This window comes from Bemisia tabaci, chromosome 2, assembly GCF_918797505.1.
Source record: "Bemisia tabaci chromosome 2, PGI_BMITA_v3".
In the NCBI taxonomy this organism is placed as follows: Eukaryota; Metazoa; Arthropoda; class Insecta; order Hemiptera; family Aleyrodidae; genus Bemisia; species Bemisia tabaci.
The window spans coordinates 5,390,010-5,407,405 of NC_092794.1; the positions used below are offsets into that span (position 1 = coordinate 5,390,010).

Genomic DNA, 17,396 nt, shown 5'->3' on the forward strand with positions numbered 1-17,396 from the left:
ATGTGGCTTGGTTCCTCTCTGGTTAACTCGGTCCAAATAGTCCAAATAGACTTAGATGTGAGAAGGAAACGACAATTAAAAAGGATAAAAATTTAAAGCAATTAAAAGTTTGTGATTTCACGCATCTAGACTAATTTTTTTGTCAAGTCATAATTAATAGATGAAATAATGCAGAAATTCAAGAAAAATAACTTTCCCTCCACTGTGAAAGTAAACTTCGTGCTGCAGCATTTAAACGTCACCTTGGCTTACCATCAATGGGCATCGTACTTTTCTACTTTTCTACTCCTGCGTTAAAGTCCCTTGTGATAGACTCGGAACGGTGCGGTGCTGTGTAACACAATGGTTACAAACCGTAGACCCTACACTGCCGTGCTATAGAGAAACGCCGTATGAACCTTCAAGCGTTGCCACATTTCCTTTGATAAAACACGAATTTCCTAGTAGAAGTATGAATATTTTTCTTCCAATTTTTCAAATAATTTTGTTCCCAATTTAACCTAAAGCTCCAGAAAATCTCAAAGAAAAATGTTCATAACTTTCCTCAAAAATAAACCTTATATCGAAGGAAATTTGGCAACTCTCGGATGTTCATACGGCGTTCTTCTTTTGCACGGCAGTATACCACACAGACTTATGACATCACCTTGGCCTATCATACATGACGAGTAGAAATTCAAAACCTGGCGAGCGTCATCAGGTTATTGCTAAAATATGCATGTTGCTCCTCAGCGTAAAGTGTCCCGTTTTCATTGGATTTCCATCAGGAAATTTTCTCTAAATTTGGTCTATTAGAAACTGATGCCCCATTATAGGCACCTGATGGCAGTTACCAGGTATTTAATTTCTGCTCTCCGTGTAAAAAAGAAAATTCACACTTCTTCAGCTTCGTGTTGCTCTCACCTGAAAATTTCAGTTTCGTATGGTTCAATAAAAAGATTCTCAGGTTTTGACGTCAGCCAGAAGCTATACTGCCGTGCTAAGGAAGAACGCCGTATAAACCCTCAGGCGTTGCCAAATTTCCTCCGCGATATCACGAATTTTTGGGAAAATGTTTAAATATTTTTCTCCCAAATTTTCAGATAATTTTGTTCGCAATTTCACCTAAAGTTCCTGAAAATGTCAAGGAAAAATATTCATAACTTTCTTCTTTACTAAACGTTTTATCGGAGGACATTTGGCACCTCTCGAATATTCATACGGCGTTTTTCCTCAGCACGGCAGTATAAAGCACAAATCGTAAAAGGAACGGGGAAACAATTTTTGAAAAGCTCGTTTCCACACCACCTTAGGATAGTCCGATCAGGTAAATGATACGGTACTGCTCCTGGAGGTAGAGCTTTAGGCGCGCTTTTTTTAACGTGGTATCGCCATGAGCCCTAATCCACGGGGGGGGGGGGGGGAGGAAAAAAATAAAGTACTTACCAATGCTGACGCAGCTCCATGCTTCCTCTGCTCCATGCCATTTTTGATTCTGCTAAAAAGCAGCTCTGCTCGGAAGACGGAAGTAGTGCCCGCTAAAACTGCTTAACGATTATAACCCTTATTTACAAATGAGGAGAAATTAAACGGTATCTTACCTTCGGTTGCGGGAACGGCAGCTGCACCTGAAACAGAAAAAAAAAAAAAAAAAAAAAAAAAAAAAAAATTCGACGATCCCGGTACGAGATCCGGTACGATGATCCTGGTACGATGATCCTGGTACGATGATCCCGGTACGACGATCCCGTTACGATGACGGCCTCCCCCAACCCCGGCTTCAGGCCCCTCCGGCCCCCAGGTTCCTTTCCCACCTCCTCCCTTTTTTTTTTTTTTTTTTTTTTTTTTCCACTCGTGGCTTGCTGAGATCCTCCGGGGCGTAACGCCCCGGAGCCGCCGTCGCCGGCAGGGGCGCCCGCCGGGACCCCATAAGGGTCCGCTGGGCGCCCCCACCCCCGACCCCCCGCGAGGGGGGAAAAAGCCCCCCCTTGCGGGGGGGCAAAGACCCCCCTCGCGGGGGGTCGGGGGCAGGGACGCCCAACGGACCCACGGGGTCCCGGCGGGCGCCCCTGCCGGCGACGGCGGACCCCGGGACGTAACGCCCCGGAGGATCTCAGCAAGCCAGTCGCGGAAAAAAAAAAAAAAAAAAAAAAATCCTACTCCTCCCCCCGTGATTCTACTCCGCGGCCCCTCCCCCCTTGGAAACCCTACTCCGCGATCCTACTTAAACCCCACGGACATCCCCCCCTCTCCCCGGGAACCCCCCTTAGGAAACCCTACCCCGCGATGCCGCACCCAACCCTACGGACCCCCCTCTCCCCGGGACTCTCCCCCCTGGGAATCCTAGTTCCGCGATACCTCCCAACCCTACGAACCCCCCTTCCCTGCCCCCCTCTCCCCCGGGAACCCCCTTAGGAAACCCTACCCCGCGATGCCGCACCCAACCCCGCGGACCCCCCTCTCCCCGGGACTCTCCCCCCTGGGAATCCTAGTTCCGCGATACTTCCCAACCCTACGAACCCCCCTTCCCTGGGAACCTCCCCCCTCAGCGATCCCTCCCCCCAAGCCCGAATCTTCAGCCGCATCTGAAACAAACAAGGCAAATCATGAATTATTAGTATGATTAGCAACAGGTGACAAAACTGGCTTCTACATTTCTATCTAATCCCTCATCCACGTAGTTAAAAGTTCTGTTCTATGATCATTAGTGGCATGGCGTGAATTGCGATATATCGATTTTTATGCCATTTAAACCTATGGAAAATGATCGATAAACAGGGTGTTCCCAGCGGACACCTTAATAATAGATTCTTTACCATAGGTTTAAATGGCATAACAATCGATATATCGCAATTCACGCCACGCCACTGATTATTACGCTGGACTTATAAATGCTAAAGGGAACTATTTGCATGCAACATACTTCCTTTTAGCGTGCATAGGTCCATGATCCATTTGTCCATTTATCTCTTGTCAAAATTTTAGTCAAGGCACCATGCCAAAATTCAGATATCAAAGTTTAGGTATTACTTTTTCAAATTTAAAATGCAGTTCCGTGATGCTTTTGGACTATATCATGCAGCGTTAATTGCAGAAAGGTGGGAAAATAGTGCTGGGTCCACACTATTTTGTGAGGGAAACGAGGCCAAATAGAACTTTTGATTTCTATTTTTTCGAACTTTTTGGCCTTGTTTTCCCAGCAAAATTGTGTGGACGCAGCACTATTGTACCATTTGGCTTATCTACTACCTATTTTATTATTAATCACTATTGTACCACCTTGTTACATACCGTCCCCTTCTGATGTAAGGGCACATCTCAATTTCCATGTGAGCTCTATTTCGCATATAAAACCATGCTTTCTGAGGCTCATACGGAAATTGCGGTACTCCCTTACGTCAGATAAGCGACAATGCGTCCGGGCTACGTGGGTTTATGGTTTTGTTTCTCTCGTTAATTTCAAGTTTGCATTCAGCTGTAGAGTAACTGAACTGTATAACGCAAAAAGAAACTAATATTTCTGGCTCATTTAGAAAAATTCATGGCATTTATGTCTATGCTACAATAAACCGAAAATGATAATTCCTTTCTACATGATTCAGTCCAATTACTTTCAGTTGAATGCGGTATTGTTCGATAGTAGGTATCACACGAGAACTATGCATAACTTATAGGAATTGCAAATACTTTTTATCTCTTTCAGCAACTGAGGGCATTTAAGTTATGGATACGATAGAACAAATAGGTACACATTTTGGAGGGCACTACTTCCGTCTTCAATGGCTCATCATGCGGAGCATTTTCTTCGTTTTTTGCAGACCTGAAACAAACTAAGAATAAAAAAAAGAAAGATTAGTTGGAGCTTAACCTAACTTGAAAATAAAAAGTTTAGTGGAAGATTTATTTTAAATAGAAGTTGTGTTTTTATATAAAGAAATTTGATAAATATTTTTGTTTGTTTGAATACTATCCCCTTTTCTGTTGTTTTTAATATGATGATCCTTCGGGCTTTTTGTTCATGTAAAATCAATTTGATGAAGCTGATACCCATCTCTTATTCTAATACAAAATTAATTATTTATTTGGAATGTAATGTAGCTAATTTCTACTTTTGTCTTTTCTTTCGCTATTTGTTATGTCGTCGCTTGGCTGCGGGCCGATTGTTGAAATTGAAAGATAAGGCGATAGACAAAGAAGACATAGGGAGTATGGAGCTATCCTATTGGTTGAAACGGGTGGTTCCTTTAGACGAAGGGAGAAAATAATGGACTAATTATCGGGTCCCTCGTAGGTTGCTGTTACTTAGTCTATTACCTACCTCTTTTGTCCAATGCAACCGCCCGCTATCACCAATAGGATCCCTCTATATTTCTTTTGTCTTCTTTGGCTATAGCTTTGTCTATCAATTTCAATAATCGGCCCGCTGACAGAAGGGCGTAACTACAGATTGAGATGAGCCCGGAAAAGCATTGAATTGTGTGGAAGACAGGGTTCATTGCAAAGTGTAGCTACGCCCTTATGTCAGGTAGGCGACGATGTGAGCTACTAATAAAAGTCATTTTAAAGTGATTATAAATGATAAAAAAGTGATAAGTAATTAGAAACGACTCAGTGTTTCCTGCTTAATCATGCGAAAATCTATGTTAATATTTGCAACACTAAATATTATTAATGTGAAATTCAATGATCAAATGCGAGTAAAACAGCTTCCGCTGTGAGCGCTTCGTTTCTTGCCGATCTGAAAAAAAAGATAAACAAAAGAAAATTAGGTAGTTTGAGGTTTACGGAATATAAAACGGAAACTAAGCTGAACAGTTTGAAAAACTGTTTTTCCTACTGGTCTGAAACTATGCAAATAGAGGAAAAGTAGTTTAAAGTATACAAGAAAAAACACTAAATAAAACAAGGTGAAACAATTTTGGAGGGTATGGATTCGATCGACATGAATCGATCGAAAAATGAAAACGTGAATCGATCGACGTGAATCGATCGACATGAATCGATCGACACCGATTCGATCGACAAATTATTAAAAAACCGGTGTCGACTCGATCGACATGAATCGATCGAAAAATGAAAACGTGAATCGATCGACCTGAATCAATCGACACCGATTCGATCGACAGTTAATTTAAAAACACCCGTGTCGATTCGATCGACATGAATGGATCGAAAAATAAAAACGTGAATCGATCGACATTGATTCGATCGACAAAATTCGATCGACTCACGGGTTTTCGATCGATCACGGCTTTTGTCGATCGATTCACGGGTTTGTCGATCGATTCAAGGGTTTGTCGATCGATTCACGGTTGTCGATTGAATCGGTGTCGATCGATTCACGTTTTTATTTTTCGATCCATTCATGTCGATCGAATCGATACGGGTGTTTTTAAATTAACTGTCGATCGAATCGGTGTCGATTGATTCATGTCGATCGATTCACGTTTTCATTTTTCGATTGATTCATGTCGATCGAGTCGACACTGGTTTTTTAATAATTTGTCGATCGATTCACGTTTTCATTTTTCGATCATACCCTCCAACAATTTTTACTGTGTTCGTTTCATATTCATCTGATAAAAAAATAAATGAAAGTAAAACACAGAGAGCAAAACTAGTGTCTTATTCGAGAGAGTAATAAAAACGCAGTCAATCAATTTTCCTTGTGATTAAAATGCTGAAAATTATCTAACCGCATCTCTCGTCAATTCAGAAAAGATACATACAAATGAGAAAGAAAAGCTGACGTGAAGCTTTTGAGGAGGGGAAAAAATCTGGCTTAAGAAAAAAGTTTAACAGTTAACAGTCTTTACAGTTTAGGAACTTTATTTTAGATTTTTAAAATTAAAAGTTTTTGATTTCAAAAATTTTAACTTTTACATTTTAGAATTAAAATTTTTACTTTTTAAATTTTATAATTTTTATTTTTCAATTTGATTTTTATGTTAATGTTTTACATCATTTCTTCCATTTTTTCAGACTCAATAGATCAATAGTGTATATATACTATAAATATTGTAGTAGTAGGCATATAGTGAGTAGTATGGTAGGTAAATAAGTATAGTAAGTACAGTAAGTAAGTAAGTAAGTATAGTATAGTAAGTAGTAGTAAGTATATAGTTGCGGTAGTAATAATATATATGTATTATTGACCTATTGAGTATGAATAAATTGGAAAAATGATATGTAGCATTAAGATAAAAATAAAATTGAAAACCAAAAATTTTAAAATTTATAAAGTAAAAATTGAAATCTAAAATTTACAATATAAAAAATTTGAAATTAAAAAATTAAAAATAAATTTTTGAATTGTAGAGCATATAAATTTTAAACTATAAATTTTCTTGCAGTAGAAGTTAAGAATAAGCTATTATACACAGTGTACTCACGGATTAGAACCTGTAGTGTAAGCCACCACTACAACACAACACAACACCACACAACACTACCGACTGACCGACTGACTGACCCACTGACCTGCTCACCCATGAAATTACTTCGCTTGCTGAAACCAAACTGACTGAAATTTAGGGTTGGGTTTGCCCTTTTATAATCTCGTAAACTGCTGGCCTGAAGCCACCACAAACAATCCCCCCCCCCCCCCCCTGGCTGACCCCTCTCGCAATTAGGATGTATTCCAGAAACTTCTTCCTTGTTTTCCAATGGCGGAAAATCCGAGCTTTGCGGGATTTCAGGAAGGGGTGCATTCCATCACTTTCGGATGCGGCCAGGCGGGGTCCTTTGTTTCACTGAGATGGATGATGGACCTTACGCGTCACTGTAATCAGGACATGGAAATCCCCTGTTTTGTTTCTTTGGCGGTCCGGTCAAGAAACCTCCGGGCTGCAAAACAATGGGAGAGGGGGGGATCGTAAACAGGAAAAAGAACACGGAAATAAATTATTTCGGAAACACATCCGTTACAGTGAAAAAGCAAAAAAATACTGAACTACAAAGAGAGAGAGAGGGGGCGGGTGGCAAAGTCCAGAGAAAGTCTCTAAGTGGGTCGAATTTTGGAAAAAGGAACCATCGCAATTACAGTGTTGTAAAAAGATTGCTTCTTCATAATTATCAAAGAAATCTCCCAGAATAACAAATGGACTACATTTTGCAATTTGGAACTATAATCTAGCTCAGTTAAAAACAATGTATGTGCCATTAGTTTCCCAATGCATATGAGTGTTTTTTCATATGAGCCAAAATTTATAGTTCCAAATTGCAAAATGCAGTCCAAATAGTTCTGGCTTCTCACGAAACAATTGTTAGTTTTGAAGGAAAATACTGAAGGTAAGTTCTAACACTGTACATAGATTATAAGTAATTTTAAACGTACAGAAGAAGGTGCACGATCTTGAAAACACTGTAATCGCGCTGGTTCCTTTTTGCTAAATGCCATCCAAGTGAATTGCGTAGTTCCACAAACAAAAGCGGTGCGTATCACGATAATATTAATATTATGTCTTGGTGAGGTATGGTATGAATATTTTTCCTTGAAATATTTAGATAGTTTTGATGAAATCGCGATTAAAATTCATAAACGAATTTTTTTTTGGGGGGGGGGGGCACAAATTCCCCACGAAATTCCCGTTTTATCTCACAAATTTTGGCAACGTCCGAGGGCTCATAGGACGTTCTTTCGCAATACAGAGTTCGGACTGACGGGATTTGAGTGTTGACTTCAAACATTTTTTCTGCCGATTGATTTTTCTGGCTATCGATGAGAGGTATTCTACAGCTGGGCCTGCTCTCCCTAGATCAGGGTGTCTACAGGTCCGGAAAACCCGGAGATTACTCTTTTTTTAGGGTGGCTCCAGTGGCGTGGCGTGCTTTGCGATATATCGATTGTTATGCCATTTAAACCTATGGAAAATGATCGATGAACAGGGTGTTCGCTACGAACACCTTAATAATCGATTCTTTACCATACGTTTAAATTGCAAAACAATCGATACATCGCAATTCACGCCACGCCACTGCGTGGCTCGGAAGCAATCGTAATGCGTGTTTTTTAAAGACAGCCTGGAAAGTATGCAATCTCTTGCGCACTAATTCTTTGTCTTGCATCAACGCACGTTTTGCTTTCCTTCTCAATCGTTAAAGTCTCCTAGTAATTCTGTCGCGCTAAGGAAGAACGCCGTATGAGCATTCGAAACTTGCCAAATTTCCTTCAGTAAAATGTTCATTTTTGAGAAAAGTTATGAACATTTTTTCTTGAAATTTTCAGGAGCTTTAGGTGAAATTGCTAACAACATAATCTGAAAAATTGGGAGAAAAATATTCATACATTTACTAGGAAATTCGTGTTTTATCAAAGGAAATATGGGATCGCCTGAAGGTTCATACGGCGTTTTTCCATAGCACGCATCGCATCGCTAGCAGTATAGGATCTATGGTTTGTAACCATTGTGTTACACTGCACCGTTCCGAGTCTATCACAAGGGGACTTTAACGCAGGAGTAGAAAAGCAGAAAAGCAGGAAACTTTAGGTGAAATTGCAAACAACATAATCTGAAAAATTGGGAGAAAAATATATAAGTTTACCAGGAAATTCGTGTTTTATAAATGAAAATTTGGCAACGCCTGAAGGTTCATACGGTGTTTCTCCTTTGCACGGCAGAATTTGCCATGGAAGATTCGGATGAACACCGGCTAAAAATAGGCGGATTTTCATCAAGTTCGACACAATTTCATTTCTGTCGATCGTATTAAAAAATTTCCATCGGAAGTTCCAATCTTATTATACTTTTAATTTTAAATCATCATAATTTGTTCAGCTTGAACTAAAACTCAACTTAAAACAGTGCCCAAAAATAGGGCAAAAATTCCAAATCTGTGGTGAGCGCCATCAGGCATTCCTAGGATCGGGCAACCGATCTTCTCGTTTATCAGGAATCTAGTGGTTGAATTGAAATTAATTTTTTTTTCTTTATTCAAAATATAGAGAACTACAAAGTATTAACTCTATTTGCTATAACTAAAAATTAAAATAAGACCAAAATTTAGTTCGGATCTTTCGATAAGAATTCCTTGCAGGAGTCTGAACTTTGATAAATATTTTGTATTTAAGTAGAAACTACCGAGAGAACTGAGCACGAGGATACTTTTGGTTCATAGATTGATTACCTAATTACTGAGATACGAAAAAATGATTTAATCCGCTGAATTACATGTGTTGAAATAGGAAATCAAGTTCAGCGAATATTGTATAACACAATGTCTAAAAGGTAGTAGCACTGAATATATTGGCATGTAGGGTGTAGCCAAGTGCTAGAGATAATATTACAATTTTATAAAAAAAAACACTTACATAAACTTTGACCGAGGTTTTTCGAAGGGCGAGCGCTTCATCGTCAGGGTCACAAAGTATATGTCTCAGGCAAATAGTAAAATCAGGCATTTTGTCAAATGCCTAGGCAAATAATCAAATAAATTAACTTAGATTGAAAGGAGGGGTATCGTTAAGGGCCTTTTTTGGGCCCACCCTGAAATTCCTCAACTCCGCGATTTTTTGGTCATTGAAGGTCTATATTTTACGGAATGCATAATGGTTTGGTCATTTTCGATCTATCTCGGGGTCTACCACTGGCATGATCCGAAAAAAATGGCGCAAAACCACCTAAACGCGAATTGTTCTCGATTTTCCCGAATAACATGTGGCAACGCTGAGCCACAGCGGGAGATAAATACATAAATAGATAAAACATGCATAAAATCCCTACTAATGTGGCCACTGCGTGTGAAAATAAAGGTTTCTGAACTTGCGGAATGTTCTTGACGAGGAACAGCCTCCGAATTCTGAAATACTAGGTTTTCCGTGAATTCAGGCAATAAAATATGGCAACACCGGCTTTTTTGGGGGGCTTTGAATCCAAAAAAGTTTTTTGAGGAAGGTTTTGACCACCCACGTCCATTTATTGTCAAAAAAATTAAACTCTGGCGTAAGATGAGTCGCTTTTTTAAGCCATTTTAAATAACGATGAAAAACAGGAAAATTCTAAAAAGTTTTTTTTAACAATGAGCGCAAAGTTTGACATCAACGAAAATTGGCCAAAGTGACTCTCTTACATCCCTAATGAACATACTTGAAGGAATTTTTTGTCCTCCGAAGGGATCGGTATGAAACAGCGCTTTGAATGCCGAAAAAACCCGCATTTTTCGCCAAAATTGGCCTTCAGACCCATGTTTAGGCCAGTGATAGACCCCGAAATAGATCTAAAATGACCAAACCATTATGTATTCCTGTTCCATTATGAATTTTCCTGTTTTTCATCGTTATTTAAAATGGCTTAAAAAAAGCGACTCATCTTACGCCAGAGTTTAATTTTTTTGACAATAAATGGACGTGGATGGTCAAAACCTTCCTCAAAAAACTTTTTTGGATTCAAAGCCCCCCCTGAAAGCCGGTGTTGCCATATTTCATTGCCTGAATTCACGGAAAACCTAGTATTTCAGAATTCGGAGGCTGTTCCTCGTCAAGAACATTCCGCAAGTTCAGAAACCTTTATTTTATGCATGTTTTATCTATTTATGTATTTATCTCCGCTGTGGCTCAGCGTTGCCACATGTTATTCGTGAAAATCGAGAACAATTCGCGTTTAGGTGGTTTTGCGCCATTTTGTTCGGATCATGCCAGTGGTAGACCCCGAGATAGATCGAAAATGACCAAACCATTATGCATTCCGTAAAATATAGACCTTCAATGACCAAAAAATCGCGGAGTTGAGGAATTTCAGGGTGGGCCCAAAAAGGCCCTTAACGATACCCCTCCTTTAATTGGGCAATTTAATTTTTTACATGAAAACGGTTCTGCGGATTTTCGTGCAAATTGCAGTGAAAATTCACCATAGTTTGAAGCAAATTCCTTAAAAATTTCAAAGGAATCCACACAAACGTTCTCTCGTAAAAAATTGTATTGCCCAGTTAAATTTGGCAATAGCTGATGTGGCTATTGGTTCCTTTCTGTTAAGCTCGGTCCATTTGTAATATTATACTGTGATTGCTGTATCATTGTCTACGGTATATAGTTTGAAGTATAAGCAATAGAGTATGCATATCAATTTTGGGGAGTTTTGAGTCAAAGAAGTTTTATACCTGATGCTTCCTCCACGAATTTTAAATAAAACAGTAAAGAACACAGCATATTAACATATTAACTCAATATTTGTGATGGAACAAGCAAAATGTGCCTTCAGGTTTTAAACTCAACTTTTTCGGTGGATTCAGTGAAACCCCCGGTTTAGGGTCAAAGATACTAATTTTCAGTTTCCACTCTGAACACTTTCATACTCTTAAGAGCACTGGGTCACAATTATTTCAAGCCATAATACGCATTATTATTAATAACGTAGTGAGGTATTAAACTGAATTGTCTGGAAAGGGTGCCAACTTTAAAAGTGGTTTTCTCGAATTTTTCCATTTTTCGTCCTGAAACTTTGGATTGCTGTCAAAAGTTCAATGTTCGGAATTTTGGATGATACTTGATTCAAATAATGCAGAATTAACCCGTTCAGGCTGAAAGTATAGTTACCTCATCCCCCTTTCCCTTTAAGAGACACTTTGCCATACGAAATTACACTTTCAGAGTAATCATTATTTTGCATCTTTTCCGGCGACACCTTGTACCTAGAAGGTACTTCAAAAATTAACCGATACATTTTGGTTTTTATTGTTTTTCATCCCTCTTTTGGTTGCTGAACCTTCATTTAAAATAAAATTTAAAACATTTAATAACTGTTCGTAATTTTTACGACAGGACATGTTGATTTTTACATGAATGGTGGCCGGAGTCAGCCAGGATGTCCCGGAGTCAAAAGCAAGACTGGACCAATAACGTTAATCATCAACACAGTGGCCGAACTCCTATCAACGCCGATTGAAAGTTAGTGAAATCCTCTGTCTCTTCTAATGAAAACATATTCAAATAAATCCACTTACAGGTGCCTGTTTTTCAAAACCTGAAAATGATGTGAGGATTCCATGGCATTGTCATCAAACCACACATATATTCCACACAACTGTTCAGTGAAAAATCTATCATGGTACTCGAAAAAAATATTTACTTTGTCAAATGAAACTTTGCAGCGTTGCAATTTGATTAACATTTTGAGTTTCTAACCCCGTGGAAAAAAATTAATTGTTGCCCTTACAATGCCCATTTTGGTTTCCAGTTCCCACATATTTTTGTCGTCGTAGTTATACTTTTTACCCCAAGAGTAACATTGTAGCCATGAATAAAATGGGCATGTCCTGCATTCCAGTATGATTTTAAGAGCGCTACGATTCTTTTTTTCTCTTATGCATTATTTGTGCTATCTATAAATTCTATTCTCATCCATTGGGAAATCAATGTGCATCAAATACATATTAAGACTCACGTGGAAGCACGCAATAGTCTTAGAAACTTATATTTGTTATTGAGTAGGTAAAATAATATACAAGTTCATTGCAAGGGCAAATGGAGCAAAACTGCAATGTCCCTCTGAAGGAACCAATAATACACCCCTTCCCCCGTAAGAGTATATCGACGGTGAAACTACCAAACCACGTATCTCGTTTGCGGTGTTTAAAAATCTACGCTCGCATTTTATTTTTTTGAGGTAGACCAAATCAATATCATTCCTTGAAATTTTCACAGAATTTTCTTCGCACGAAGAGGAAAAATCACAGAAATTTTCAAGACTGGACGTTAAGTAGTTTTTCATTTAAAAAATAAAGTATGACAGGAAGTCTGCGACGTCGCAAACCGAGATACGTGGTTTGGTAGTTTCACCGTCGATATGCTAGCCGAAAGGCAAGGATCATATTCCTCATCTTAAAAGAATTATAATAGGTATTGACCTTATATTAACATTATTATTTTCAAATTGGCCTACATTTAGGCATGATTAATATTTTAATTGAATGAGACTCTCTTTTCGATAAATGTGTTAATTATGAAACTAAACCTTAAATTGTGTTTTAGTGTTGGTGTATTACGCATCTTGCAGTCACGGGCGTTCTTACGAATATTTCATCGAGGCATATACGAGCAATTGCACATTTTGGGGTCGAAAGTGGAATCCAAACACGTAAGGGAGCTCATGTATTAAACGAAGCTTGTTTCAAAGATGCACATGAAACGTTTGACAAATCGTAATCAAGGAGATTTTACAAAAAGCGTAACTTCGTTTCATGTTACCTGATTTCCTCTCATGTTTTATTTTGTTTACAGAAATCTACATAAGTTAATAGGCGTTTTATGTGCGCAAGTGGCGCAGTCTGTCATACACGCACACCTCCTTTCATACTCCTTTTTTAAACCAAATAGTTCGCCTTCTACTGCGTTCGCTGCAATTGTTGTTACGAATATGTTGTGCGTGCTGATCTCAGTTCATTACATACTTGACTCTCTGAAGGCGTTTTATGTGCGTACGTGGCGGTGGCGCACCCCGTTGGAAGACAACAGAACAAGTGAGATTAAAAGAATCGCTCAAACCCTATTTCGTTGGTTCTCTGACAGACTGCGCCAATCGCGCACATAAAACGCCTTCAGAGAATCAAGTATGTAATGAACTGAGATCAGCACGCACAACATATTCGTAACAACAATTGCAGCGAAAGCAGCAGAAGGCGAACTGTTTGGTTAAAAAAACGAGAATGAAAAGAAAAAGGAGATGAGGAATTCCTTAGCACAAACTAGTAGCCGAGAAGAGAAAAAAATTCTCTCCTCTGAATTGAGTAGTTGTTTTCGAGAAAATTCTTTTCTCGCCCGAGCAACTAATTTGTGCTTAGGAGCGGAATGTATCCGTCCCTAAGCACTAAATAGTTGCTCAGGGGAGAAATAATTTCTCTTCTTTGCACCGACTAGTTGTTCAGGAGAGAAAACATTTCTCTCCTTTGCATCATCTAGTTGCTCAGGAGAGACAACATTTTTCTCCTTTGCATCGACTAGTTGCCCAGGAGAGAAGGAAATTTCCCTCCTCCGCATTGCGTATTTAAAGGTAGTAGAGTAGTGATTCAGGCGACCTTTAATGTGAAAAGTTTTTCAAGAATCTTCCATAAAAAGGCCATAAAATGCAACTCTCTATTGGTAACAATATTCACTGAAGAGCTAATTTTTTTTTTTTTTTTTTTTTTTTTTTTTTTTTTTTTTTTTTTTAACGTGTATTATACGGATGTTTTCAATTCGCCTTCAGCTGCGTCCGCAGCAATTGTTGTTAAAAATATGTTGTGCGTGCTGTTCTCAGATCATTACATACTTAACTCTCTGAAGGCGCTTTATGTGCGTAAGTGGTGCAGTCTGTCGGAGAACCAACGAAGTAGGGTTTGAGCGATTCTCTCAATCTCACTTCTATTCTTCTCCAACAAGGTGCGCCACTTGCGCACATAAAACGCCTTCAGGGACTCAAGTATGTAATGAACTCAAATCAGCACGCACAACATATTCGCAACAACAGTTGCTGCAAAAGCAGCAGAAGGCGAATTGTTCGGTTAAAAAAAAAAGAGTATGAAAGGAAGTGTGCATGTAACGAGAGGATATCTATTCGATCGACATAAATTGAACGAAAAATAAAACCGTGAACCGATCACCACCGATTCAGTGTAAGAATAAATTAAAAAGCGGATCAAAATCAATAGAAAACTTGCATTTACTATAAAAATTTCAAAGCGCGATATTTCGAAAATATTATCAGCCAAGATTTTTATTAAAAAATGCACGCACCATGGACTCACCCCGTTCAAACCGTTTTTGGGTGCATTTTTGTCGCATTTATTTTTGCTTTTGTAAGTAAGATTTGGATTGAACTTTAGAAACATTATTAAGTTGGTATTTGCTTTGATTGCAGGCCGGAACCACCTGAAGAAGCTTGCAGGCCTGACACTTGCTCTGCACTGGGGCAATACACTGACTTACACTCAGCGCGAGGATCATTCTACGTCACAACCAATCAAAATCCTCCTTTTTGCAGTGAGTTTGTTTACAGTTATTCTCTTACCGATATATTTTTAATTTAGATTCCTTTTTATTTTCGATGATGAGCACACGCGTGCACAGTCGAAACAGGAAAATAAATAATACCTTCTCCTTATAATTCAGATTATTGGTAGCGAGCTAAGTTATCATAATCATAGGGTTACCTATTGCGAGTATAATAAATAAAATATGATTATACGATAAGCCCAAGAGTGGTCTCCAGGTTTTAACTAAGAATATATTTAAACGTACATCAAAGAAGCACCTTCAATTATTTATGATACCTCTTCAACGACGCGGAAGTTAAAATAGTTGCATGCAGAATTGAAGGCCGTTGCAGGACCCCAAGATAGGACCAACTTCGAGGATATGGACGTATCTTTGAATAGCCTTGAAATAGTAATAAATGTAAGTTATCTGATTTCACAATTGCAGTGAAAATTAGGCGAGGTATTGTGGTTCGAATTCTTGTAAAAAGTCAAGATGTAAGAAACTTCTTTTTTGTTTTGTTTTCTTATGATTACTCATTACGTAAAATTCAGTCGTCTAGTATTAGTAACATTTCATTTAAATCTCTTTGTAAATACCTTCAGTTGTGTGTGAATGCACCAACTGTAAGTATAAATGTATTACATAGCATACCTTTGCCTGAATTTGGAGATATGCATAAAACTTTAATGCATTAACCAGGAGAAAGGGATCAAATTTAGGCAATACGTATGTAAATATATTCTCTCCTCACTATATTTATTTGTGTTAATTGAATCCAATATTAAAAAAGCCTTTGTGTTTTGTTTCAGTACAACCACCAGATGTACCATTAGACAGATTGATAAACAATGTTAAAGTTAGCTGAAATTCAAATATTACTGATGAATACGTCTGAGGAATCTTTGTGAAAATAAATAAATACCTACTTCTAAAAATGAAAAACGAATTATTTATTGACATTTTTTGATATGTGATGAGAGCCACAAGAAGAAACCTTAAAATGGTTTAAAGCCGAGCTGCCCTGAAATTTCCAGAGGGGATCGAAATTGCTGAACTGGCCGGTTCTTTCTTTAAGTACCAAAGAAACGGGAAAAATCACCGAAATCAATGGCTCCTTGCTTTATCCTCATTGGTAGTTTTTCAGGACGGCTAAAAAATCAGACAATTTATTTCAATAATACCCATGTCATGGGCGATACCAGATACTTCGAACGGGGGAGGGGGGCGTAAAGGGGGGCCCGGGGGACTCCCCACAGAAAATTTTCGAAATTTGAAGCATCTTCTTAGATGCAGTTTGAGTCAATTTCGTCATGAATAATTATCAAATCTAAGCGTCCTTCCTCCTTCTTTCTTCCGTTCCTTCCTTCTTTTTATTTTCTCCTTTTCTTCCTCTTTTCTTTGAGCAAAGGGGGGGGGGGGCGTACGCCCCTTACCTCCCTCTTGGATCCGCGTATGACCCTTGTGCACAAAAATACGGAAGAAAGATTTAAAAAAATCATTTCTTCTCCTTCTGTCGCGAAAAACTGTCTGGGGTCCATGTGCCATGAAAGTCACACCTATCCACCTCGCAAATATATGACGTCACTTTTTTACGCAACACTTCCATGCATCACAGACCCCTTTACCCCGCGCCCACCTCCTGTATAGTTCATTTGGACGAACTTTATGCTAAAAGGCACTATGTGCATAGGGATTGTGTACGTCATAGTTCCTTTTAGCCTAAATACGTCCATATAGGTAAAGCGACAACGTGGAAAAGAATACGTTAATTAATTAGAGAGGTTGCTCGCATCTCCTCTTGATGATTTATACAGGTGCCAAATTTTCAAGTTCATCTAATCTCGTGTGATACTTTGCAGCTCTGACGTTCCTAACGCCTGTTTCTATTTACTTTTTTATGGCGTTGTTCGCATTAAAGTAAGTTCATTGTCAAGCAAATGATGATGTCAAATGTTCTGCATTGAAAAGTTTAAAAAAGTTACTTATGTGACATCAAGATGCATTCTCTCCGCGAATTTTTCTATCATGAGAACATTCGAGGCGGCTAGTTTACATTCAAATTTTCGGTGACCACGGATTGTTCGTTTCACACCCTAATTTGTTGCATTACCCTTATTCCAATTGAAAAAAATTACGCTGGTAAGTGAAACACGACCTCATCTCAAAAGTCTCTTTTCGGAAATGCAGCGATTTTCCCAGGTGCAACTAAAAAGAACCAATCCAGAAAATGTAATTCCATCTCACCGTTCACGTCAAGTAATGCGTAAATAATATTGAAAATAATTAATATATGGACCACTTGGGAACACATTTGAAAAATGTTGAACGCTGAAAATATGTTTCTTCGATCTCCTCTACCCATGTAGCATTTATGAACAATTTTTTGGCGATAAAATCGCTAGGACGTCAACATCTGAGTGACTATCCACGATCTTGTCACTATTTTATCTCTATAAAATCACATTTGATG

The 17,396-nt window shown here is 38.6% G+C and overlaps 1 protein-coding gene across 1 annotated transcript in view; it reads left to right on the top strand.

Annotated features, from left to right (window-relative positions):
- The window catches only part of LOC109031801 (pancreatic lipase-related protein 2-like), a 33,701-nt gene extending 17,834 nt beyond the window's left edge, over positions 1 to 15,867 (top strand). Inside the window, exons 8-11 of the mRNA XM_019043566.2 lie at positions 11,735 to 11,860; positions 12,944 to 13,049; positions 14,808 to 14,929; positions 15,736 to 15,867. Coding sequence (XP_018899111.2) covers positions 11,735 to 11,860; positions 12,944 to 13,049; positions 14,808 to 14,929; positions 15,736 to 15,791 — 410 coding nt within the window. The 3' untranslated portion in view covers positions 15,792 to 15,867. The remainder of the gene's footprint in view (positions 1 to 11,734; positions 11,861 to 12,943; positions 13,050 to 14,807; positions 14,930 to 15,735) is intronic.
- The last annotated feature ends 1,529 nt before the right edge of the window (positions 15,868 to 17,396 follow it).